We start from the raw sequence: 27855 nt of genomic DNA, 5'->3' as shown, positions 1-27855 counted from the left end.
GCACAGAGTCCGTATGGTGGCAAGGAGGCAAGAGCAAGAAGGTGCCATGAGAAGCCAGTTGTTCAAGTAAAGAAAAAGGGTAGGGACCAGTCAGCGCACGTGGGCCACCACAACCACAAAGATCAAAGTGAAAACACAGAGCGGGGGGGAGAAGGGGAGGTGGGGCAGCAGCGATCCCAAAGGAAAGGATGCAGAATTGATAATGGGCACCACCCACTATGAAGTGAAGGAATCTGTGATGAGCACAGTGGAGGTCTATGTGAAAGTATACATCTTTCATATGGAGAGACATGGGGGACGGAGGGGATAATGAGGGAGGCGTAACCATCTGGAAATGAAAGTTGTGAATAAACTTGTTAAGGGAGCGGAGGTCCAAGAGGAGGAAAAGACCACACCCTTTGTTCAGAATGAAGAAATAGGGGGAATAAAAGCCACGACCATGGTAGCGTCATGGAACAGGTTCTATGGCACCCTTGTGGTGGAGTGCGGTGGCTTCGTTGTGGAGGAGATGGTCTTGAGAAAGGTTTGGAGGGTGGCCACTGGGTAGGTGGCGAGGAGGGTAGGAAAGGAATTTGATGAGGTAGAGCTGATGGATGATGTCCAATACCCAACCATCAGAGGTGATTCTGCCCTAATTGTGGGCAAAAAGGGCAAGAGGAGCACTGAAGACAAGTTGTGGTATAGCTGGAGGGGCCAGGAACGATTCATGGATCTCGAGGGAAAAGTCAAAAGGGTTGTTTCAACGGTTGGTGAGAGGTGAAGGTGGCAGAGGCGGCAGAAGAGGAATGTCAGGGTCACTGGGAGCAAGGGAGGCAATAAGGTGGGTCAAGTGGTTGCTGGGGTTACCGTTAGTAAGTGGTCTGAGGGCGAGGGTGGAAGGGATAGATGTTGGTGTTGGCAGGTGTGGTATAGATGCCCAGAAAAGGGAGAGTAGCTCAAAAGTCTTTAAGGGAGTGAAAGGACTCATCTGTTTTGTTACTGAACAATTTGTTGTTATTGAAAGGGAAGTCCTTGAAGGTCATCTACGCCACTTTGTGTAAGCTGCTAGACTGGAGCCAAGAGTCATGACAGAGAACTATGCTGACAGCAAGGAGTGAGATGCAGTGTCCGCTGTATCAATCATGGCCTGGAGAGCAACCTTGACTACCAGTTTGCCCTCGTCTAGCAGGTGTTAGAACTCCTGCTGTCACTCTGGTGGGAGAGTGTCCTGGAAGTCTGCCAGCTTAGAGTAGGACAGGAAGTCATATTTGGCAAAACAACCTGGTAGCTGGCAATGCAGAACTGTAATCATGCTGAGAATAAACCTTGCAACCCATCAAGTCGTCTTTTTTGGCAGCGCATCGTAGGGGGTAGATTTGAAATGTTCTTGATGGGCACGTTCAGGGAGTTAGGTGGTGGGTAGGTAAAAATAAAATCAGTGCCCTTAGAGGGAACGACAAACTGACGTTCTTCCCTTTTTGGTGTAGGGGTACAGGATGGTGGCGTGTGCCACATTGCATGGCCCGCTTGTACTGTGGATGGATAAGGCTGTACAAGAGGGTCCAGGAGGTTGAAGGATGTCCAGGAATTGGTCGTGAGGTCCTGAATATCATCCACTAGAAGACTGAGAGCAGTAGCCATGCAACGGAGCAGGAACTGACACTGTGCATGGTCATCTGATGGTGACAGGAAAGGTGAATAAGGGCACTGTCCGGCAGGGGCGGCTCTATGTTTTTTGCCGCCCCAAGCATGGCAGTTAGGTGGCCTTTGGTGGCATGCCTGTGGGCAGTCCACTGGTCACGCAGATTCAGTGGCATTTCTGCGGGTGATCTGCTGGTCCCGTGCCTTCGGCGTACCCGCCACCAAATTGCCACCAAAGCCGTGGGACTGGCGGACCTCCCGCAGGCATGCTGCCGAAGGCTGCCTGATTGCTGCCCTCACAGCAACCAGCACCCTGGTGCCTGGAACCGCCCCTGCTGTCCGGTGATGACAAGGAGCCTGTAGGGACGATTGGTTCCAATGGTGCAGCCGGGGAAGATGGAGCGTGAGTGTCCAGAGGGTGTTGGTAGGAGCAGGAGCTGAGCGATGCAGATGATGCATACTGCGATGATGGTAGGGATTCCCTGAGGGCCAATAAGGCCAGGAGTAGGGGTCACCATGCATCAGCAGTGCCCGTGGATACTGGATAGATCAGCCACAGGACCACAATCTGGAGGATAAGGCCAGTGTAGAGGATCTAGGCTGTATAGGAGTGAGCCAGGGAAAGGACTGTGTCCAGGTTGGAAGACCAGTCAGACTCTGAAGGGTCCAGGAAAGGAGGAGCCATTGGCGCTGGCAGGACTGACAGTGGCAGGCGTGGAGCAGCACGGCAGTTGATGAGCAAAAGGGGCTTGTCTGTCACTGAAGCCAGAAGAGAATGATGAAGGATGAGGAGTTCATCGGCTGGAGAAAGAAGTCTGGAGCCAGTCGGAGGTCCAGTGCATGGTGGAATGCCTACAAAGGGCAACATAAGCTCTGACAATGGAATCAAAGGTGATAAACAGCCCGGAGTGCGTGGAACTACGTGAGTCAAGTCCAAGGGTCCCAGTGGAGTTGATGGTGCTAGGAGTGAAGCAGAAGGCCCCGATTTTGGGATAGAAGGTGAGGCTGATGGTGAGTGACAGCATTTGATGTGGTGCTCCATGGGCGCTCTCTTCAGGACTGGAACTGAAGTCGAAGCTGAATCTTCTGTTGTGATGTGCAACTTCTCACCCAACCTATCACAGCTCAAGGAGATAATTCCGAGTTCTGAGGCAGTTCCCATCAGGGAGATGCCTTTGTGCCCATGCTTCTTGTGCATGCAATGGGGCTTAAGTGGATGTAGCGCTCACTGCCGGTGATGGGCGCTGCTCCGGTGGTTCTGTCAGAGCAGAGTCCAGTTGCATACATGGGCGCATTGCCTCCTCCATTAAAAAATTACAGAAGAGAAGTTCACAAGCTGTTCAAGTCTGCGATGAGAATGAGTGGTAGATGGAGCAGCAGGAACTTATATGGGCGTCACCCAGGCAGTACAAGCAATGGGTGTGTTCGTCGCTCACTGAGAAGGAGCAAGGACACAAGGCACAGTTTTTTAAACTGATTTGATGGGGCATAGTCCCCAATGCCAGAAGTGAGGGGAAGTCCCCAAGAAGGAAAATCCACGGAGAGAACCTAACTAACAATGATGAATAACGGACAACTAACTAACTAGATAAGAAAATAAATACAATGAAAGGTTTGAACACAATACTCGTAGGTGGCTAAGAGCATGGAAGAACAGAGGGTTCCAGCTCTGGTCATGCACTGGTAAGAGGGAACTGGAGCGACATCAACTCGTGCAGCCTCTTTAAGCCTCATGGCCGATGCATGATGTATGCGTGGATCAACGGACACTACTATGAACAGTTCTGGCTACAGCACATGCGCACTCATGTTTGGAATCCACTTAGGGACTGGCACTCAAAGAAGAATGGAAGAATTATGCATTGTGTCTTGCTTACAATACTCCTACTAATACATCCCAGAATGATGTTTTCTTTTTTTGCAACAGTGTTACACTATTGACGCATATTTAGCTTGTGATACACTATTACCCCTCCCCATCCCTTTGTGCAGTACTCCTTCCAAGGCAGTCATTTCCCATTCTGTATGTGTGCAACTCATTGTTCCTTTCTATGGGCTTCAGAGACTAATCATGATTCAGGGAGAAATTTCTGCTGAGGTGATCTGCTAGATGATTTTGGATCCCAGGTAAATGATCAGTCACCGGCATAATGTTTTCCCCAGTAAAACACTGCCAGAACCTGACTGCCTCATGACACAGTACTTTGGCGTATGCTCCCCATATCTGTTCACATAATACATCATGGTAGTATTGTCAGTAAAGTCCTGAGTCCCTGACATGATCTCGAAAGGCCTGTCAGGCATTGTAGATAGCACAAACTTCCAGAACATTAATATAAAGAGAAGCTTCATGTTCTGCCCACAGAGTTTGAACTTTCAGCAACTCCAGGTGAGCTCCCCAACCTACTAAGAAGGCATCAGTGACAACAGTCCTGATTGCTGGAGACCAAGCAAAGGGCATGTCCTGGATACATTGCCCTGAACCGTCCATCAGCATAAGGAGTCCAGGATCAGTGGAGGAAGTCAGACAGTGTGTCCAAGACATGACAATTCAGATGACAGACCAACTTCAGCCACATTTGTAGAGACACAGTCTGGCAAATTGGACAATCTGTGTGCATGCAGCCACATGAACTAGCAGCCTCAGGCACACACGGGCTGTGGCTGAGGGTAGACACTGCAATTCCAGACATAGAAGGTGAATCGCATGGAATCAGTCAGTCAGCAGAAGTACTCTCAAACTCATAGCGTCTATCAGGATCCCAATGAACCTGATCCTTTGATTTGGGACTAGTGTTGACTTTTCATTGTTTAGGAGAAGACCTAGATGGTCTAGTAAGCATAACATGAACTGAACATGAGAGAGGACTTCTACTCTGAACTTTTCCCATCATAACCAGTTGTCCAGACATGGGAAGATATTAATTCCCTTCTTCCTGAGGTACACTGTCACTACAATCATGCACTTAGTACCAGGGAGTGGAAGACAAAAGGGAGTGTGGTGACCTGATACTGCCTGTCTGCCATGACAAACTGGAGAAACCTCTTGTGGGGCAGGAGAATTGATACATGGAAATAAGCATCCTGATTCCTGAAGGCCCAGGGTAGCAGTCCAGCCATTATGATTTAATGCAGGAGAAGAGTTGCTAGTGTGACCATCCAGAATCTCATGTATCTGATGACTTCGTTGAGGTCAAGGACATTAAGAATAGGTCCCAATCGTCCCTTGGGTTTGGGAACCAGAAAATAGCGGGAGTAGAATCTGTCCCCAATGCTTCAGTGGAACCTCCTGTACAGCCCCCAAAGCCAGTAGAGACTGAACTTGCTTGAAGAGCAGTGTCTCATGAGAGCGCTCCTGAAGAGGGATGAGATAGGAGATGGGGAGGAGGGATGGAGAAGAATAGTCTGGCATAACCTAATCTGGTGGTGCTTAGGATCCACCTGTCTATGGCAACTGAGTCCCAAACACTGTAAAAACAAGCCAGCCAAAGATGAGGAGGTCACCACTGGATCACTGCCTGGGACACACAAGTCAAAATGGCTGCTTGCTGAATGCTGGGGGAGGATGAACCTGCTGGTTAAATCCAGAACCAGAGGCCTTTTACCTCTGGGATCTATGCCACTTCCTGAGGCAGTCCTGCTGCCTTACAGGAAAGGGCAACTGCCCAGAGAAGTGCTGTGAGTGGTATCACTGCTGTTGCTGATGACCACTATAGTGGGGTCTCTGTACAGCTGAGTATAAACAAAGTAGCTCAGGAATCCTTAAAAGAGTGCAGGGTCTTGTCGGTCTTTTTAAAAAACAAAATCTTATAATAAAAAGTCAGTCCTCAATGATCTGCTGCACATTGGGCACAATACCTGAAATCTACAGCCATGAGGCCCTGCACATGGTCACAACTGATGCCAGAATTCTGGTCAAGGCATCCGCCACATTCAGAGCTGACTGTAACAGAGTCTTGGCTACCATATAGCCTTTTGCAACAAATACCTTAAACTCTTCCCTGGAGGCATCTGGTAAAGTGTCCGCAAACTTAGATGTGGCTATTCAATTAATAAAGAGTATTTAGAGAGCAACACCTGTGCATCTGCAGGGAAGAGGTATAAATCTTCCTCCACATCAAGTCCCGCCTTTTGGACTCTTTATCCTTACGGGCCCTCGTTGATCTCGGTGCAGTACTGGAAAGTGGTTAGGCAAACCACCCTTGCACTGGAAGGTGTATGGTACCTCCTCTTAAAATATGAGGAAGAATCTCTCCAAGGCCTGGAACAGTTCCAATTAGATTTTGGAACCTCTTCCTCACTGCACTAGAGAAGAGGAAATGACTCTTCTTCCTCTTGCGAGAGACAGCACGGTCTGAACATACAGCGACAACACTTGTCCGTTCCAAAGGCAATTGCCAATCAGACAAGGGCCTCAGTACTGAAGCAAGCCTCACAGCCTGCTCCAGAAGGTGCTGCTTCAGCCAGAAGTCTCTTGCCACCTGAATCCTCTTCTAGAATGACTTACAGATTGAGCACTGCTCCTTAATGTGTTCCTCACCAAGACACAACAAGCACCTTGTATGTGGATCAGTACTAGGGATTCCCCGTCCCCCAAACAACAGACAATGGCTGAACCATGGTGAGGTCATCACACAGGGCAGTCAACTACTCTAACACTAAACTAAACCTAAGATGCTTCTAACTAACTAATATCTAGAGCAGGGCAAGGCAACCTATGACACGTGTGCCGAAGGCAGCACACAAACTGATTTTCAGTGGCGCTCACACTGCCTGGGGCCTGGCTTGGGTCCGGGGGGCTCTGCATTTTAATTTAATTTTAAATGAAACTTCTTAAATATTTTAAAAACCTTATTTACTTTACATACAACAATAGTTTAGTTATATATTATAGACTTATAGAAAAAGACCTTCTAAAAACGTTAAAATGTATTACTGGCACGCGAAACCTTAAATTAGAGTAAATAAATGAAGACTCGGCACACCACTTCTGAAAGGTTGCTGACCCCTGATCTAGAGGAAAACAAACAAACAAACAAAACCACCTCAGAAAACGGAGACTGAACACTTGAAGTAAAAACAACACACCAAGCTCTGACTCTAGCCACGGGCAGTCAGAAGGAACTGAGAGGGGTCAGGGCAGTGCCATCCTTATATAGCGAGAGGAGGGGGTACAGCCACAAGGTGTGAATGTTGCCCCTATGGATACTGCTAGGAAAACTTCTTCAGTGGCTTCAATGTGCTGGGCATACATACACCTACATGGACTATATGGCTACATCTACTTGAAGAACTTTTGTGCTGTTGTTTAAAAATACGCATGTAAACTTCTTTTTTAAAGTGAGGACAGATAATTTTGTAAAGTATTGAATTACTGAAAAGGGAAAGAAACCAAGCTTTAGAATTTGGTCTTACTAGACAAAAGAGTACTGCATTCTAAACATTACCAGTTTCTATATCTGATGTCTGTTTAGTGACATTAGTGGACAAGCAATGAATTCACAAAACCCACAACCACATATGACATTAACTTGCAATGCTGAATAACTATGAATAGTTAACTATACTCACCTCAGTCTAGAGGTGGTCAGTCCAGGTTAATGTAAAGTAAAATTGCCAGGGCAGTGTTGAAAAATTTATCACCTAATGATTTCCTTTCTAGATCACCTGATGTTTTCATTTCTGTATTCTCAAGTCAGATATGACTGGAGATAAACAGGATATAATATAATGTGATATTTTGCATTTATGAGTCTCATAATTATCACATACTTATTCTCCAAGCCACGCCTACACTATGGTTTAATAACCAATATGAGAGTGAACAAAAATGATGGTAGCCTAAAACTGGGAGTTTTGTTTAAACTGTGGCAGGGTTGAAGATTAAAAGCAGAAATGTGGTGGGCAAACCCTCTTATTTTTAAACAACTTTTTCAATGCCCCAGTATTAGCAATAGTTTTATCTACGTCTATTATATACCTGATTCTCCAGATCAGCCTTCTCCTGATTCTTTGATTCCAAAGTTTGTTGGAGTATAGCCAATTTGTCCTGAACTTCCTTTAGGGCTGCTTGTTTTTTTCTCAAACCATCCATTGCAATCTTCAGTTCCCCTTCAGCCTGATTTAGCTTTATCTTTTTGGGGGCAACAACTTTTGCCACTCTAAATAAAATAAATTAGTAAATTAAATGTATCACAATTATACTGTGTATGAATATATCTCAATACCTATGCACATACACTCAGACCAGAGTTGCCATTAAAACCCCAACATGTGCCAAAATAGAGAAAACTGCAGTATACCAAATAACAGTTTGTCAGAAAATGTTAACTTTTTAAATGTCTGCTACCATAGATTTCATTATATGCTTCTATTTTTGTCAATCTTGATTGGCTAAAACAGCATCAACTGACTTAGAACAATTTTTGCAATATTTCCTGGAATAACCGGCAATTTTAAAAAAAAAAACAACAAAAATATCATTGCATATATTCATGTTCATCATATATCCAGAATATGAGATGGCTGAGGCAATATACACCTACAAATATTAGACACTTTGAGCCAATTTTTTAAAAGCCACTATAGATTTTGTGCCTAAAAATATTTTGCATTTACAAGATTATCTTCACAGGTGATTTACACATGCAAATAGATATTTGTGTACACAAATAAAGCAGTTAGTTTTTATCTGCTTTTCACACATAAAGATCTATCTGCAGGGACAATTTTTTTTTTTTAAGAACTGAAAATAATTGCACACACATTTTTGTGCATTTGTGCATTAGCTTGAAGACTACTGAAAATGTGGCCCTATAATTTTAAAAAACAATGGACAATTGCAAAATAAAATAAAAATGGACAAAAGTGATCCATGTATTTTCAAGTAATAGCTAGACAGTCAGTAGGTGGTATTTTACAACTATTCCCCTCAAAATCGTACTAAGTCAGATCCTCAGTTGGTGTAAAGAAGCATACGTCCATTACATACCACAGGCCTAGGACCTGGCCCATTGGTTTTTTGTTTTTGTTTTTTTTTAGCTAACCTACAGTTTGTCTGTAGACATTTATGACGTATACAGCTGTTCCTTGGTGTGACAGTATGTACCTGTATGTTCACTCCTTTTACAAAACTATCATACATTTTGTACAAAGAATGCCTTGGGAGGTATCATTTGAAAACTCATAATTTGTTGATCATTATTGTTCTGGTAAAATATGTGTGGCAAATATTATATATAAAGTTATAAAGTTCTACTGTATGACATTACTGAGACATGTTCCAAGAAAAGCAGCCACAAACCAGTTCCTCAGAGACAAAAGGCAAACTGATGCCTCAGCCAGGTGTCAAGAAAATCAAAAGGACCATCACCTGGTTAAGTGGCCATTCCTTAGCAGGAAAAAGAGTGTGAGCGAGAAATTTACATCTTGGCAAAGAAACAGCTGGAGGTTCCCATCCCCGCAGACTTTCTGTCTCCTGAACTCCAGCTGAAGATGATTGTCAAAGAGGAAGATGATTCTCAAAGTGTAAGAATGGGGAACAGATGCCCCAAGTTATTCCTCCCTTTCTTTCTACTCACAGCAGCCACAACACCTGAGGAACAAAGAAATAGCTCTGGACTGAGGGAGGGATCCTGTATGAAAGGAATTAAGCCAGTAAGACTACTGAAGTGTGTGGTGAGAGAGACTTTTGTTTTGAATTCACTTAGCATGTTAAGTTAGGTATTAGTTGCATTTTACTTTTATTTTCTTGTAACCAATTCTGACTTTTACGTCTCATTACTTGTAATGACTTAAAATCTATCTTTCTGTAGTTAATAAATTTGTTTTATTGTTTGATCTAAACTAGTGTGTTTGGGGAAACGCCATGTGAGATAACAGGATTTGTGGATATCATTTTCTATTAATAAAATGATGGACTTTTATGTTTGCTTGTGTTGCTCAGGAGGCGGCTGGGCAGTAAAACCCACATTTCTGGAGAAAAGTCGGAGACTGTGAATTTTCTGGTTTTGCTCTTCAGTGTAATTCAAGAGTGGCTGATTATAGCACTCATACAGGATAACTGGGAGTTATTTACATGCTGGAGGCTGTGTGTGAGCAGACCACCCAGAGAAGCAGAGAAAAGGTACCCAAGGCTGGGGAACTGAAGGAACACAGCTGTTCAACAGTCCAGATTATACCCTGGGGAATGTCACACTCTGATAGGAAGCTTCAGTAAAAAACAGTTACCTATCTTTCATAATGTTGTTCTTCAAGATGTGTTGCTTTTGTCAATTCCAAGTAGATGTGTGCATGCCACATGCACAGTTGCCTGAAGGTTTTCCCCTAGCGTTATCTATTTGGTTGGTTTAGACGCCCTCTGAAGTTGCACCTTCATGGCACCATATAGAGGACCTCTTCAGTTCCTTCTTGATGGATTACTCTGATAGAGGGATAGGTGGACGGGTCTTGGAATGAACATGAGCAACATGTCTCAAAGAACATCAGTTACGAAAGGTAGGTAACCATTTTTAATTCTTTGAGTGCTTGCTCATGTTGATTCCCAGTAGGTTACTCTCAAGCAGTATCATGGATTTTCTGACTGAAGCACTGCTCTGCCAAATGCAGCATTGTCTCTGGCCTGCTGAGTAATGGAATAGTGAGAAGTGAAGGTGTGGACTGATGACCATGTCACAGCCCTGCAGATCTCCTGGATCAGGACCTGCACCAGGAATGCCGCTGAGGAGGCCTGCACCCTTGTGGAGTGCACTGTCAGTGCAGGGACAGATATCTTTGCCAAATCATAGCATGCCCAGATATAGGACATGATCCATGATAAAATTCTTTGGGAAGACACTGGGAGGTCATTCATCCTGTCCACTACTGTGACAAACAGTTGGTTCGATTTCCAAAATGCCTTCGTCCATTCGATATAAAAGGCCCACGCCCACCAAATGTCCAGGGAATGGAGCTTTTGTTCCTAGCTGTTAGCATGTGGCTTAAAGTAAAAAAAAAAAAAAAAGGGAGGGGGAAATGTCCTGATTGGCATGAAACTGAGAGATGACCTTAGGAAGAAAGGCTGGATGAGGCTGAAGCTGCAGCTTGTCCTTACAGAAGATTGTGTAAGGAGGTTCGGCTGTTAGGGCTTTAAGCTCAGACACCTTCCTAACTGAAGTGATTGCCACCAAAAATGCCACTTTCCATGACAGAGTAGTAAGAATGTCTCTAGGGGCTCAAAGGGGGGGGCATTACTCTCGAAAGCACCAGGTTGAGGTCCCATGCAGGGATCGGTTGTCATACTTGAGGATATAACCTGTCAAGTCCTTTAATAAAATCAGCCGACCATTGGGTTAGCAAAGACTGATCAGCTGGCAACCACTGGGTGAAATGCACAAATGGCAGCCAAGTGAACCTTTATTGACGACACCAAGAGACCTTGCTGCTTCAGGTGCAAGAGATAGTCCAAGATAAAGGGTACTGATGAGTGCAGAGAAGAAGTGTGCTTCTGTAAGGACCAAATCACAAATCTCTTCCACTTGGCTAAGTAGGTGGCCCTAGTGGATGGCTTCCTACCGCCAAAAAAGACCTCCCTAAGAGGAACCGAGCAAGTGAGCTCCAATGGGTTTAGCCAAGAACCTTCCAAGCCGTGAGGTCGAGAGACTCAAGGTTGCGATGCTGAAGGCGGCCATGATCTTGGGTGATTAGGTCTGGAAGAAGAGGCAGGGTAAAAGATGGTTACTCACCTTTGTAACTGTTGTTCTTCGAGATGTGTTGCTCATATCCATTCCAATTAGGTGTGCACACGCCGCGTGCACGTTTGTCGGAGACTTTTTACCCTAGCAACACTCGGTGGGCCGGCAGGTCGCCCCCTGGAGTGGTGCTGATATGGCGCCTGATATATACCCCTGCTGGCCCGCCCGCTCCTCAGTTCCTTCTTGCCAGCTACTCCGACAGTGGGGAAGGAGGGCGGGTGTGGAATGGATATGAGCAACACATCTCGAAGAACAACAGTTACAAAGATGAGTAACCGTCTTTTCTTCTTCGAGTGCTTGCTCATATCCATTCCAATTAGGTGATTCCCAAGCCTTACCGAGGCGGTGGGGTTGGAGCGAGACGTTGCAGAATGTAAAACCGCTGCGCCAAAGGCGGCATCGTCTCCAGCCTGCTGGACCAGTGCATAGTGTGATGCAAAGGTGTGTACGGAAGACCAGGTGGCCGCGCGGCAGATTTCCTGTATGGGAACATGGGCCAAAAACGCAGCAGATGAAGCTTGAGCCCGGGTAGAATGGGCGGTAAGAGGACCCGTCGGAACATGGGCCAAGTCGTAACATGCCCGAATGCAGGATGTTACCCAGGATGTGATATGCTGGGAGGAGATTGCCATGCCCTTCATGCGTTCCGCCACTGCCACAAACAATTGAGGTGAACGGCGGAAGGATTTGGTCCTCTCAATGTAGAAGGTGAGAGCCCTTCGGACATCTAAAGAATGGAGCTGTTGCTCCCGTCTGGAGCAATGCGGCTTTGGGCAAAAGACTGGCAGGAAGATGTCCTGGTTAACATGAAAGGCGGAGACGACCTTAGGGAGGAACGCCAGGTGTGGTCGCAGCTGTACCTTGTCCTTATAGAATACAGTATATGGAGGGTCCACAGTCAGTGCCCGAAGCTCCGAGATTCGTCTAGCCGAGGTGATAGCGACTAGGAAGGCCACTTTCCAGGACAGGTACAGCAGCGAGCATGTGGCTAAAGGTTCGAAGGGGGGTGCCATGAGCCTGGTTAAGACAAGGTTCAGGTCCCAAGTAGGGGTAGGCCGTTTGACCTGAGGGTATAGTCACTCCAAGCCCTTTATGAATCTTGACACCACAGGGTGGGAAAAAAACTGACTTGCCAGCCTCGCCCGGATGGAAGGTGGATATAGCCGCGAGATGTACTCGTAGAGAGGAGATCGCCAATCCCTGCTGCTTGAGAGACCACACATAGTCTAGAATAGCGGGGACTAATACGGAATGTGGAGAATGGCCGTGCTGGTTGCACCAGTGGCAGAAGCGCTTCCATTTCGCGAGGTAGGTTGAACGCATGGAAGGCTTCCTGCTGCCCAGCAACACTTGCTGTACTACTGCGGAACAGCGCAACTCCGACTGGCTTAACCAGCCAGGAGCCATGCAGTCAGATGGAGGTACTGTAGGTCCGGATGGCACATCCTGCCGAAGTCCTGCGTGATCAGATCCGGCCAAAGAGGCAGGGGAATTGAGTCTTCCAGGGACAGGTCGAGCAGCATGGTGTACCAGGGCTGCCGTGGCCAAGCCAGAGCGATCAGGATGAGGTGGGCTCTGTCTCTCTGGAGCTTGATCAGGGCTCGGTGGACGAGAGGAAAGGGTGGAAAGGCGTAACAAGGACGTCCCATCCACAGGATCAGGAACATGTCCGACAGGGAGCCCGGGGAGCGACCCTGTAGAAAGCAGAACACCTGGCATTTCCTGTTCGATCTGGAGGCAAACGGGTCTATGCGGGGAAACCCCCACCTCCGGAAAATTGAATAAAGGACGTCCGGACGGATGGACCATTCGTGGGATAGAAAGGATCTGCTCAGGTGATCCGCGAGGTTGTTCCATACTCCCGGGAGAAAGGAGGCCACTAGATGTATAGAGTGGGCTATACAAAAGTCCCACAGGCGTATTGCTTCCTGACACAGAGGGGAGGACCGAGTCCCGCCCTGCTTGTTGATGTAATACATGGCCGTTGTGTTGTCTGTGAACACCGCAACACAACGGCCGTGTAAATGGCGTTGAAACATTTGGCATGCCAATCGGACTGCCCGCAGCTCGCGCACATTGATGTGGAGCGTTAGCTCCCTTGGCAACCAGAGACCCTGTGTGCGCAGGGTCCCCAAGTGGGCACCCAAGCCCAGCGAGGATGCGTCCGTTGTCAGGGACACGGAGGGCTGGGGGGGGAGGTGAAACGGTAGGCCCACACACACTTGGGAGGACGTTGTCCACCAGCCGAGGGAATCTAGAACATTCGGTGGAATCGTTATGATTGTGTCTATGGCTTCCCTGCCTGGCTGATAGACCGACGCGAGCCAGGTCTGCAGCGGGCGCATGCGCAGTCTTGCATGCCTCATGACGAAGGTGCATGCCGCCATGTGCCCCAGGAGAGCGAGGCACGTTCGAGCAGAAGTGGTCGGAAAGGCTTGTAGACTTTTGACCAGGGAAACTATGGCTTGGAACTGGTGCAGGGGTAAACTGGCTGTCGCAAGGTTGGAGTCCAGCATTGCCCCGATGAACTCTAAACTCTGTGTAGGCACCAGAGTGGACTTGTCTGGGTTGATGGTCAAGCCTAGACTCACAAACAGCTCCCTGAAATACCGGGAATAAAACCCCTTGCCCCTTAACTCTTCCGGCACCTCTTCTATAGCTCCGCTGAATAGGAGCTTGCGAATCTCCTGGATGATAAGTTGCTCATGAGAGGGGTCCCTGAAGAGGGACGAGGAGGGAGGATGGGAGGGGGGTGGAGAAATAAACTGAAGACAGTATCCAAACTCCACCGTGTGTAGGACCCAACGGTCCGAGGCCAGTTGGGACCACGCCGGCAGGAAGGGGTGGAGGCGGTTGAGAAAATGAAGAGGATCCAGGGAGGGGATTGGTATACTGCTCTCGGGCGCACCCTCAAAAGTTTGCTTTGGGTCCCTGCGGTGGTTTGGCAGACCCAAAATTGTTACCCCCTTGAGGACCCGACTGACGTCTGCAGTTCGGGCGGCCTCGTCTCCGGGTAAAATCCTGTCTGGGTCGAGGCGGGGGGTAAGGGCGCTAAGGTTGTGGGCGGAATGGCCGTCTCTGAGTCTGAGGTGTGTGCATTCCCAGTGAACGCATGATAACCCGGGTATCCTTCAGACTCTGTAGTCTGGGATCTGTTTTCTCAGAGAAAAGACCCTGCCCGTCGAATGGCAGGTCTTGGATTGTATACTGCAACTCGGGCGGTAGTTCGGAAGCCTGAAGCCACGATATTCGACGCATGGCTACACCAGATGCCAGCGTTCTGGCTGCCGAATCTGCGGCATCTAAGGATGCTTGCAGTGTGGTCCTAGCGACCCTCTTCCCCTCTTCCAGGAGAGCTGAAAATTCCTGGCGTGAGTCCTGGGGAACTAATTCAGTGAACTTGCCGACAGCCTCCCAGGTGTTGTAGCTGTATCGGCTCAAGAGGGCCTGCTGGTTCGCCACACAGCGCTGAAGGCCTCCCGCAGAGTAAATCTTGCTGCCCAGCAAGTCCATGCGCCTAGCTTCTCTGGATTTTGGCGCAGGAGCTTGCTGGCCGTGGCGCTCCCACTCGTTAACTGATTGTACCACCAACGAGCAGGGGGCGGGGTGTACGTAGAGGTACTCATACCCCTTGGATGGCACCATATATTTTCTTTCCACTCCGCGGGCTGTGGGTGGGATGGAGGCCGGAGACTGCCATATAGTGTCCGCCTTTGCCTGGATGGATTTGATGAAGGGGAGGGCCACCCTGGTCGGTGCTTCTGCAGAGAGTATGCTGACCACCGGGTCCTCCACTTCAGGAACTTCCTCTACAGGAAGGTTTAAATTTTGGGCAACGCGCCGCAGAAGGTCCTGATGTGCCCGGAGATCAATCGGCGGGGGCTCCGATGATGATGTGCCCGCTACCGCCTCATCCAGGGAAGAGGAAGAAGATACCCCAGAGAGGAGTGGTTCTTGTACGGAAGCCTCGTCCTGAGGGATCTCCATCTCTGGGACATCCTGCTGTGCCAGGGGATGCGCAGGGTCTTCCTCCGTACCCAAGGGGGGGAGGCCGGCTGACTGTGGCCTCTGGTGCACGGTGCTCCGAATGGTTGGAGCGTGCTGGGCCCAATGGCTCGCCCTGGGTTTGGTGGTAGGCCCAAGGCGTCCAAAAGGACCACTGCGGTGGTCCATGGTCCAGGTGGGCCTGTGCATCAGAACCCCCGTAGGAGGCGCCGTCCGCCTGTGGAGAGGAGGACGAGTGACGTGAACGCCACGGAGGAGCTGACGATGACTGTGCCAGGCCTCTGCACCCATAGATTTCGCCTCTACACAGTGCCGGTGAGCGGTACCGGGAGTCGTGGTGGTATCTCGATAGGGACCGGGACCTGCTACCAGCTCGGTGCCGGGAGGTCGACCGGTGCCATGTGCTGTCATGCCGGGAATGGCTGTGGTAGGAGCATTGGTGCCGCGATCTGGACCGGTGCCAAGAGTAGTACGACGGCGACCGGGATCTCGAGCGGTGCTGCGAGTACGACCGGTGCCGCGGGGAATGGTACCGGGACTGTGAGCGGCGCCGGGATCTTGAGCGACGATGCTGAGAGTAGTCTCTCGATCTGGAGCGGGACCGACGGTGCTCGGTAGTGCCCGGCGAACGCGGCCGCACCATGGTGGGCTTGCCCATCGACTGAATAACCCGCACCGGCGGTGCCGGGGGTTGGGGCAGTTCGGGCTCTGTGAGAGCGATGAGGTCGCGTGCCACGGAGAAGGTCTCCGGTGTGGAGGGCGCGACGAGCTCAACCGCAGGTCGTGCTGGGGAGCTGAGAGGCACCGGACTCAACGGCTCCTGAGGAGCTGGAATCGATGGTGCAGCGATACTCGGTGCCGCAGCAGATGACGGTGCCAGGCGGTCTGGTTTGGAAGTACGCTACGACTGTGGTGCAGTTGTAGGTGCCGCAGGAGCCTTGTGCTTCTTGCTCCTCGGGGAGAGGGAGCAGTGCCGGCTGGGGTGTTGGGCCGGTGAAGGGCGGGGAAGCGAAACCCTTGTTGGTGCCGGGCGGTCCGGAGAGGAGGAAACGCTTGGTCCTGGTGCCGGAGTCGGTGCCGACGATGGGGGAGTCAGCGCTGCCTCCATCAAGAGCTGCTTTAAGCGACTGTCCCGCTCTTTCTTTGTCCGGGGCTTAAACCCCTTGCAGATCCGGCACTTGTCCGCAAGGTGGGACTCGCCTAGGCACCTCAGACAGGAGTTGTGCGGGTCTCCTGTGGGCGTTGGCCGATGACAGGCCGCACAAGGTTTGAAACCCGGTGAACCGGGCATGGGCCCCGGTACCGGGGGGAGGAAAAGGGGTGAACCCCCGATCCTCTATAACTATATACAGAACTGTAAATTACTAATTTTAAACACTAACTACAACTACAATAAAAGAACTATATACACGATACTACACAGGAGTGAAACGCTAGGGAGGTGGAGAACAGCTAGCCGTGCTCCACAGTTCCAACGACCGACACGGGCGGTAAGAAGGAACTGAGGAGTGGGCGGGCCAGCAGGGGTATATATCAGGCACCATGCCGGCGCCACTCCAGGGGGCGACCTGCCGGCCCACCAAATGTTGCTAGGGTAAAAAGTCTCCAACGAACGTGCACGCGGCGCGCACACACCTAATTGGAATGGATATGAGCAAGCACTCGAAGAAGAACCAGAGCTTCCACTGACAATTCCAGGAGCATGGTGTACCAATGTTGATGGGGCCAGGCTGGAGCTATTTATATCACAGAACATCCATCTCTCCTCACTTTGTGCAGCACCTTGTGAATGAGTGGAATGGGTTGAAATGCATAGAAGAGAGAGCCCTTCCAGGGAAGGAGGAATGCATCCACGATTGAGCCCCAGCTTTATTCAGGAAGGAGCAGAACTACAGATGCTTCCTGTTGTGCCTCATCACAAACAAATCTTTCTGGGGAACTCCCCACCACTGCAAGATGTTGTTCACAATGTCCAAGTGGATGGACCACTCCTGGTTGTGAAAGGATCTGCTAAGATGGTCCACCAACTCATTCTGAGAACCTGGGAGGTAGGATGCCTCCAGGAGTGTTATACAGAGCTTCCTGGCATAGGAGAGAGGACTGTGCTCCACTGTAGGTTTATATCAAACACCACTGCTGTATTGTCTATCATTGATACACATCTCCACTTCAGGTGGACTTGGAAGGTCTAGCAAGCGAGACGAACTGATGTGGAGCGTGAGTTCCGCTTGGGACCAGAGGCCCTGAGTTATGAGCCTTCCAAGATGCACTCCCCACCCCACCACTGATGCATCCATGACCAGGGTTGTGGCCTGGAGAAAGATACTCTTGTGCACATGCCTTAGAACGTAAGAATGGCCTTACTCGGTCAGACCAAAGGTCCATCTAGCCCAGTATCCTATCTACTGACAGTGGCCAATGACAGGTGCCCCAGAGGGAGTGAAGCTAACAGGCAACGATCAAGTGATCTCTCTCCTGCCATCCATCTCCATCCTCTGACAAACAGAGGCTAGAGACACCATTCCTTACCCATCCTGGCTAATAGCCATTTATGGACTTAACCACCATGAATTTATCCAGTTCCCTTTTAAACGCTGTTATAGTCCTAGCCTTCACAACCTCCTCAGGTAAGGAGTTCCACAAGTTGACTGTGCGCTGCGTGAAGAAGAACTTCCTTTGATTTGTTTTAAACCTGCTGCCTATTAATTTCATTTGGTGACCCCTAGTTCTTATATTATGGGAATAAGTAAATAACTTTTCCTTATCCACTTTCTCCACATCACTCATGATTTTATATACCTCTATCATATCCCCCCTTAGTCTCCTCTTTTCCAAGCTGAAGAGTCCTAGCCTCTTTAATCTCTCCTCATATGGGACCCTCTCCAAACCCCTAATCATTTTAGTTGCCCTTTTCTGAACCTTTTCAAGTGCCAGTATATCTTTTTTGAGATGAAGAGACCACATCTGTATGCAGTATTCGAGATGTGAGCATACCATGGATTTATATAAGGGGAATAATATATTCTCAGCCTTTTTAATGATTTCTAACTTCCTGTTTGCTTTTTTGACCGCCTCTGCACACTGCGTGGACATCTTCAGAGAACTATCCACGATGACTCCAAGATCTTTTTCCTGACTCGTTGTAGCTAAATTAGCCCCCATCATATTGTATGTATAGTTGGAGTTATTTTTTCCAGTGTGCATTACTTCATATTTCTCTACATTGCGGGTTGAGCCACCATAAGAAAGACTCAAGCACAGCCAGGGAAAGCGTGACTATCTTATCCAGGCTGTCCAGGCTTGGCCAATACACCAATGCCAACCAAGCCTGGAGGGGCCTGAGCCTCAGTCTGGCATGTTGTACTACATACGTACAGGCACCCATGTGTCCAAGGAGCTTCAAGCAATTCCATGCCATAGTGGTAAGGTATTGTCTGAGACCCTCTGTAATGCCACAAAGTATCTGGAACCGTGCTTCTGGTAGGAATGCCCTGGCTTGTTTCAAATTTAGCAATGCTCTTATGAAGTTGAGGATGGCATACCAGTCGCTTGGATCCAGTGAGGGGATAACAGAGGACAAGGAGACCTTTTCATGAACCTGTTGAGGTCTTGGAGGTCCAAAATGGGTCTGAGACTGCCCTTGGCTTTCTGGATTAGGAAGTAATAGGAATAGAATCCCCTGCCCCTTAGTTCCCGAGGAACTTCGCCTACTGTCCTGGTTCTTAGGAGCATCTGCACCTTCTGCATTAGAAATTGCTCATGAGAAGGGTCCCTGAAGGGGGATGGGAGGGAGAATTGGAGAAAATATTCCAGTTCTACCGTGTGGAACACCCGGTGGTCCTCTTCGTGATTTGAGGCAGAGAGGCAGGGGTCTACCACAACATTTTAGTGGCGTCTTGAGTTGTCTTAATGAGTGGCAGCGCAATTTGGCATGGACCTGAGGGAGCTAGGATGTCTACCATGGGGTCCAAGGACTCGGCAGCTTCCTCAACCTGGAGTCCCAGGCTCTGGGACACTCTCTTTAGGAGCTGTTGGTGGACCCTGCTATCCTCGAGCACTGGAGTAGAAGACGTTCCTGCACTTACTTCATCCAGCGACAAGGAGAATGAGGCTCTAACAGGAACTGGTTTGTGCTTGTGCTTCTTCCTTTCCTCACTGAGAGGGTCACACAGTGCCAGCTCTTCCGGTGTGGTGACCGGTATGGAGTCGAGCAGCTGGTCCTGCACTGAAGAAGGTGGGGGAGGCGCATAGATTTCTGAGCTTGCTGACACTGACCTCCTGGAATAGGACGTTTGGGCTTGGTGGAACACTCATGGTGTCCAAAAAGCCATTGCACTTGCACCTGCCACTGTGCAGGCCACGGCATAGGGGAAACTGCTGTTGCTGGCCCATGTCTAACCTTGAGCACCTCCATTCTGACCTATGTTGGCTCAGTCTGGATACTGTGACAGGGTCAGGCCAGATGGCTACAGAAGAGTGATCCTGTTGGTATCCAGGAAGTAGGTGGGCTAAGAGTGATAGAAGGCAGATATATTAGTCCCAGATTAAGCAGATCCCTTTTCCCTAGGTAAGGTAATAGGGGCAGTTCCAGAACAAGCAGGAACTTGCTCAAACCAATTAAGAAGCTCCTAGAATCAATTAGGACAGGCTGGCTAATCAGGGCACCTGGATTTAAAAAGGACCTCACCTCAGTCAGTGAGGTGCGTGCAAGGAGCTGGGAGCAAGAGGCACTAGGAACTGAGAGTGGGAAGGCATATTGCTGGAAGACTGAAGAGTACAAGCATTATCAGACACCAGGAGGAAGGTCCTGTGGTGAGAGTAAAGATGCTGGGAGGAGGCCATGGGAAAGTAGCCCAGGGAGTTCTAGCTGTCATGCAGCTGTTACAGGAGACACTCTAGACAGCTGCAATCCACAGGGCCCTGGGCTGGAACCCGGAGTAGAGGGAGGGCCCAGGTTTCCCCCAAACCTCCCAACTCCTGATCAGACATAGGAGGAATTGACCTGGACTGTGGGTACCACCAGAGGGGAAGGTCTCTGGTCTGTTTCCCAACCCACTCAGTGGATCATCAGAGACTGCGAGGATTGTTCTTCTTTTTCCCCATGCTGGCCAGTGATGAGGTTAGCTGAGTGAATGGCAGATTTGAGCCATGGAAGTGGCCAAACTGAGGGCTGCCGTGAATCTCTGAGGCGAGCAAATCTGCCAATAAGCACAGGACCCACTAGAGCAGAGGAGGAACTTTGTTACAATGTGTACAATTCCGCCTCTGAGTCCAATGGAGAGGACTCACTATCTGAGGAGCATGGGGGAGTGGTGCCGGTCAGTGCTGGAGAGTGGTGCCAAGAAACAGGGGACTGGTGTGGCAGCACTGCTGGTCTGGGAGTGATGCCAAGGTGATGGTGACCGGCACGGTACCATAACCAGTTTGCCAAGGGATGGTGCCAAGCATCTCTGTGGTGCCAGTGTTCTCAGGCCCAGTCTCGCCTGGTTGGAGAAGATGGTGCCGTGAAGGCAATAAGCTCTCTAGCCACCTCAAAGGTCTCAGACATGAAGGGCAACTCTAAAGCCTCTCCACGGCTCTCCTGAAGAGGGGAATCCATCGGTCTCAGACTCAATTGACCCCTTGTTGGGACAGGAGTCAACAGTGCCAAGCTTAGGTGGTACAGTGCTTAGGTGGCCCGGTGGGAGTGGAACTGCACTCAAGTCCTTTCGCCTCAGTTTTGGAGTGGGTGAGCACCCTGTGTCCGACTTCTTTTTCTTCTTATGGGGCACTGGAGATTGGGAGCAGTGAGGCACGCTAGTAAGAGCCGAGCCCCTCTACAGAGAGCTCTCCCGGTGCTGAGAGTCTCTACTGGAGTCCTTTCTTAGCGCTGAGGCCTCCCTTGTCGATGCCAGCATGCTCCACACTGATGCAGACGTGCTAAATATCATTTCGGATAAACTCAGCTCCAAGCGAGGACAAATGGTGGCCTCCATCAGAAAAATTTTCAACTGTTGATCTCTCTGTTTTGAGGTCCTGGGGCAGAATACCCTGCAGATTTTACAATGGTCCTTCTGATGAGATTCCCCCAGACACTTCAGGGAAGAAGTGTGAGGGTTGCTCCTGGGCAAAGGTTTATTACAAGCTGTGCAGGGTTTAAACCCCGGAGACCGAAGCATGCCCCGGGGGGTGGGTGGTAGGAAGGGGATAACCCTGTGAACTACATATACATAAACTATCTATCTAGACAATTAGTACTATTATAACTATTTACAGGGAATGATCAGAAGATCACTAGGGAAAGGGCTTGCCAAAGCAAGAGAGAACGAGCGTTCCAACCAACTGTCACAGTCAGTAAGAAGGAACCGAAGAGGCGGTGGGTTGGCAGGGCCTATATACGGCACCATGAAGGCATGATTCCATAGGCTCCTAAACCAACCCAATGGGTACCACTGGAAAAACCTTCCGGCACACACCTACTTGGAATCAACATGAGCTAACACTCGAAGAAGAATATGTAATAATACATTAAATTTTGTTACATTTAGTGGAAAGATTCCTATCATCTCAGGCCTTTGCTACTTATTTTCAGATTGTAGGCTGAGTTTAGGCACCTAAGTGTGGATTTGATAGATTTATCCAGGCTCTGGGGATGTGTTATAGCGACACTGTAAATTGGTAGGGTGACTCAGCACAAATAAGATATGGCAGAAATCAGCAAGGTTTTTTTTCATCAGGGTAAGCAAATACAAACAAAACAATTTCCAATGTGGGGTTTAACCCAGTCCTCAGAAACTAAATGATGAGCCCTTCCTTCCCGCTGGCATTCTAATACCCTTCTGCTGAAGACCTGTGCCACAAGGATGGGGAAGAGAAATCAGAATTAACTCTTTGCTTACTGGAGATGGGATATTGCCTCCTTCATCCTATCCAATGTACCCACATTTGAAAATCAGACCCTATATGTCCTTTTAAATAGCTGCCTCATAATCTTTACCAGTGAATATGTCAGGCCAGTTAGAATTTCCAATGAACTTTAAATCCCTCTTAGTATTAGAACAGACTAAACTCACTTGGATTTTATTTTTACACAAATGCTTGCTTACTTACTTATCATAGGAATCCATGGCAATGACCCATTTGCACAGACCTTCCGCTGCTGTGGAAGCATTTCGAACCTTGTCTGGTACAAACTCAGGATTTGTGATATATTGTTTCCTGATGATGGCCATGTAAGCTGGAGGAATGTTGTCCTTATCATATTCGTGAAGCGACTGCAGAAATCTTATATCACCTAGAAGTCTCTTTGCTGGACCCCAGAAATCCTCTATTTTTTTCCCTGAGCCTGATGGATCTGGAATTTTATCTGATTTGATGCCTTTCAGGATGCATATAGCTTCCATAACTAACTTGACACCAGAAGGAGGACTCTTCATGGACTTCACAACTGTGATATCCTTAAAATAAATGACATAAATATTACTGCTTCAGAAATAGCATTAGACTCCTTTTCTAACATATCACAATCATTCTATGTATGTTACAGTACTATTTTTCCATACATGTTTGCTAGACTCATACTTGGTATTTTAAACTCAATGTGATCTCAGGATCACAGACAAAAATTAATGTACACTGTACAAATATACTATATATTAATTGTTAGTAGTATCTGCCTTTTAAATCTTTCATTTTTAAGTATAGGAAGACAACAGTGTTTTGTCTGTTTAGCCCCTTCTTCCAGAATATGCATTATGGCACTACATGGGTTGAAAAAAATACTGACATTTAAACAAAGATGATCAAACTTGAAATCTAATCAACAGTTAGTTTAGAGAATGAGAAATTTCTTACCTGAGAGTTTTCTTTGGATTAGCAGCTTCTTTCCTCATTCATCACTAATCCTTAATGCCTACCCACATACCTATGAAATTTAGAGGCAGTCCAATATTGTTGCTGGAGGCTCCAGGCCTAAGTTCCAACCTTTGGTTCAGGCCACCAGAAGAGTTATTCCAGAGACAGAAACATTTCAGCAACCTATTATTAGCACTAAGACAACAACTTGATATAATGTCTTAATTAACCTTAAGACAATTATATTTTTAAGTCTCTCCTTTGAGAAAAAAATTCTATTTGTATTGTGGTCACTTATCAGACTACCAGGGTAGGCTGAATGAGGAGAGAAGGTGCTAACAGAAAGAAAATTATCAAGTAAGAAATTTCTCATTCTTTAGCACAGCCTCTCTTCTCATTCATCACTAATGGGAAGTAACTAGCAGTGAATCAAAGAAGTGTAGTTGGGAAAGGAGCTCTGGGTCTGAACAATGGGAAAAAGACTTTCCACCCCTCCCCCGCTCCATAAGCTGGTTCTGCCTCTATGCCCTGGGCTGAGGTCCTGGCTGACAGTCTGCTTCCCGGCTGCTGGCCCTGTGCCCAGGGCCCTGCACCCAACCGTCCACTTTCAGGGTCCCAGATGTTAGCTCAGCAGCTGGGGCTCTGCTACTGACCTCACACACAGGATCCAGGCTGTGGGCCCCATGCCTGGGGCTCTGCTCCTGGCCTCATGCCCACCCCCAGCCTTTTCCCTTTATCCTTGTCCAGGTCCCCCCACTCCCAGAGACTGGCACTGCTCCCAGCCCTAGCTGGGGGCATCGCAGACAGGGGTATGGGGGCTGGGGGGACCCCCACTATTAAAAGGTTCTAGCGCCACTGATGGGCAGTTACCAATGTAGCTAATCACTGGTGGTGCTTAGGAAATAGGAAGTTTTACTTCAAAGACACCCAAGCAGCACTCACTCTCAAGAGGCTGGCAGAGAACTATAAAAGGAACTCTTGGGTCTGATCCTGTTATCTCAGATCTACTTAAGCTTTGCTGGAGAAAGTTTGAGTCACAAGACTGAGGTCTCCAACTCTAGTGTGGATCACCCTGATATTGGACATTGGACTATAACCTACAGAACTGATTCTGAAAGAACTTTTTGCACCTCTGAAGCTCACCATCTCTACTATGAAACTGACCTAAGAACTTTATTCATATCTGTATGTATAATGATCTTCTAACTTATGCTCGCTCTCTTTTCTTTTTTAAGACATTTTAGTTTAGTTAATAAGATATGGCTGTAAGTGTGTATTTAGGTAATATCTGAAATATTCATTGACCTGATGGGTAATGTATCCAATCCTTTGGGACTGATAGAATTTTTTGTATGATGAACAAGATTTTCAGTAATCCTCATCATATTTGAAGTGACTGTCTGGGTAGGAGCCCAAGGCTGGGTGGCTTTAAGGGAACTGTATTTCTGGCTTCTGGGTAACCAGTAAGGAATTGTAGAAGCTATTTTGTTGCTGGCTTGGTGAATAAGTATTAGAATAGCCACCAGTTTGGGGGATCATCTGCCCCATTCTTTGCAATTTGCCCTGATTGAGCAATCTCAGCATGGCTCCCCTGGAACTCCGGTCACAGACGCAAAGCAGAAGGGAATTAGGTAGTGGAAACAGATAGGGACCTCATATCTTGAAGAACCTCCAGTTACTCTATCGGAAGTAACTTTCTCTTCTTCTTCGAGTGCTGATCCCTGTGTGTATTCCACTCTGGGTGACTGAGAAGCACTACTCAAGTAGGAAGAGGCTGCAAGAATGCAAGCAGCTGAGCCATTTGAAGAAAGACCGTTCCAAAGGATGCATCAGTGGAGGAGTCCTGTGTTAGAGCATCATGCCTCAGGTCAGCAGAAGTAACTCCACATAGCTGCTTTGCAAATGTCAAGTAGAGGTACTTTTTAAAGTTATGTCATTGACGTCGCTTGTGTTCTTACCCCAAAAGGGGAGGGAGATGCGACATCTGATAGCAGGGTAAGATACAGCCTGAGATCGATTTTAGAGATCCTCTGAGAGGATAGAGCCTGACCATGGACTCCACTGTGGTGATAAACTACCTGGGAGATTTTCTGACTGGTTTTTCCCTTTGTAGATAAAGGGCTAAGGCTTGTCTCATGTCAATGGAATGAAGTCTCCCCGCCTTTTCAGATGCATGTAGTTTTGGAAAAATACACAGGTAAGAGGATTTACTGATTTAGGTGAAATTCTAAAAGAACTTTGGGAGTGACCTTAGGATGTAAACACAATGAAACTGTCTCTGTGGAATATGATGTAAGGCAGATCCCACCATCAATACTCCAAGCTGACCCACCCTTCTGGCTGAGGCGATGACTATGAGGAATGCAACCTTAATAGATGGGAGAGACATGGAACATCTGGTAGCTAGTGGTCTGAAGGGCAGCTTGGTGAGCACTGAAAGAACAAGATTTAAGTACCATTGAGATAAGGTTTTCTTACTGCCAGAAAAGTTCTAACTAGGCAATTCCAGAACCTGGTAGTCAGTGAGTGAGCAAAAATTGAGTGACCATGTGAAGGTGGGTGGTATGCATTGATTGCTGGCAGGTGAACCCATAAAGAGTTGATGGAAAGACCAGCTGTTCTGAGGGAAAGAATCAGGTTAACACCAGTTGGCTATGTAACATTTCCTAGTAGAATCCTTTCAACTTCTAGTAAGAATGTTTTGCATGGTTTCAGAGCATGAATGTTCTAGAGTTAATGGCCACCCAAAACTACCCCGAGCCAGAGTAGTAGGAGGCTGAGATGCTTGATTCTGCCCTTCCCCTTTGTCAGGTGATTGGAAAAGGAATGAGGGTTGATCAGTGACCAAGAGGACATATATAGGAGACTCGGGAACCAAAACTGTATGGGCCAGTTGGGGGCAAGGAGGATGATTGGGGATCCGGCAAAGGAAAGATGGCATCAGGTGGAATGTAAGACTCTGCTCTCCCTGGAGTGTGAGGAGGTCCTATCAGCCCAGATCAACAGAGCAGACATAGTTTGTGCCTCAGTTGCATGAGGCAGACCCAGTACAGCTGTTGATTGAAGCTTGCAATGGCTGCTTTTTGGTGGTACTGTTGGTTTCCAGAGTTTAGACTTAGTTGGTATCAGTGGCACCATTGCTGCCAGAGCATAGTCTGGTACCGACTTAGGGGTTTTTTGTCAAGACCCTAAGATTTAGGACGTTCTAAGTCTTCATGGGAGGAGCAGGAGGATTTGTTCAACTTAGGCAGGGCTGTATCTGACTTCTTTGAAGAAGATTTAGAGGAGGATTTGTTCTTGTGTTTATGAGAGTGCTCCCTGCCCTCATGACAAGTACCTAGTGAGGGATCTGTATGGCTAGATTTCCTCACTGCTAAGTCAGACCTTGCATAAGGAGGCACACTCTTTGCTGAGTCAGCCCAATATATGGGTGGGAGGGTACCCTGGCCTGGGTCCAAGTGCGGCCTCATGGCCTTCTCCATTAAGTGCTTCTTAAAGTATGACTGGGGAAAGAGCAGCAGATATCACACGTTGCTGCAATCTGAGCTTCCACAAGGCAATACAGGCAGCATTGATGGTTGTCACTGACTTGGAAAGAGCATGTGAAAGAAACCAGTTTTGAAGCCTAGAGTCCTGGCCATAGTCCAGTAACCATATCAAGATGTGTATGTGAGGGTGGAATTCCTCACAATGGAGAATCTATCAAACTGTAAAACTTAGCTAAAACTAACGGATAAAATTCTAAAAACTATTTTATAAAATATTTACATATATATTTACAGGTTGAAGAATAAAGGAAGACTAAGCTTCTGACACTGCAGGTTCCAACCCAAGCCATGCAGCGGTAAGAAGGAACGAGAGAGGTGGTCGGTCCACTCCGCCGTTTATCTCCTCAGCTGGAGACACAAGCAGAGCAAGGGTACATGTGCAGACTAACAAATGCTGCTTCAAAATTCTCTGATTCCAGACACATGGAGCACAAAGTGCACCAACAGTGGGATACACATAAGGACCAGCACTCAAAGAATAATGTTGTTTTCTTGGAATTATTCTCAGCCATATGGGTCTACTGTGGAAGGATGGCTTTCACTAGAACCTTTATATTGACACTGAAAGTAAGAGATCCTTTTCCCCACTCAGTCCACGGGGCAAAAGGTCTGGAGTGTTGTAAAGGGGCATGAAAAGACCCAGCTCTGGTTGGAAGAGGATTCCCCTAGCACAGGCACTGTGGAAGATTGGCCTCCAAGAGTCCTCGTGCAATTCCTGGCATAGTAAGGGTGTGTACTGGAGGCAGAGCCACTGCCTGTAGTGCTGTAGAAATGACAGACACAGCTGTGGCCATAGAGTGACTGCTGTCATTTAGACTGACACCCAGGCAGTGTTCCCTCTAATTTTTCCTACTCATGTGCAGAATGAATTTTGTTATGTATAACAATATGGAGGTGATGTGTCGTCTCCATACTGGTACACACAACAAAATTCATGTGGTGGGGTTGGGGCCAAGGGGTTCGGAGTGTGGGAGGGGGCTCAGGGCTGGGGCAGAGGGTTGGGTGCAGGATGTGAGGGTTCCAGCTGGGCGTGCAGGCTCTGGGGTGGCGCTGGGGATGAGGGATTTGGGTGCAGGAGGGTGCTCCAGGGCTCCCCCCGGCTCTCTCTCCCCACAGCA

General features: G+C 48.1%; 1 protein-coding gene across 8 annotated transcripts in view; it reads right to left on the bottom strand.

The window, feature by feature from the left end:
- DNAH7 (dynein axonemal heavy chain 7) overlaps positions 1–27855 on the bottom strand; it is a 275290-nt gene that overhangs the window by 58007 nt on the left and 189428 nt on the right. For all 8 annotated transcript variants that reach the window (XM_050969448.1, XM_050969447.1, XM_050969454.1 and 5 more), the window contains 2 exons: positions 22446–22792; positions 7601–7781 (listed from right to left, as the gene is read on the bottom strand). In XM_050969448.1, coding sequence (XP_050825405.1) covers positions 7601–7781; positions 22446–22792 — 528 coding nt within the window. The remainder of the gene's footprint in view (positions 1–7600; positions 7782–22445; positions 22793–27855) is intronic.

This window comes from Gopherus flavomarginatus, chromosome 10, assembly GCF_025201925.1.
Source record: "Gopherus flavomarginatus isolate rGopFla2 chromosome 10, rGopFla2.mat.asm, whole genome shotgun sequence".
NCBI classification, from domain to species: Eukaryota; Metazoa; Chordata; order Testudines; family Testudinidae; genus Gopherus; species Gopherus flavomarginatus.
The sequence above is the reverse complement of the archived record's forward strand: the minus strand, read 5'-3'. Positions and strand labels throughout refer to the sequence as shown.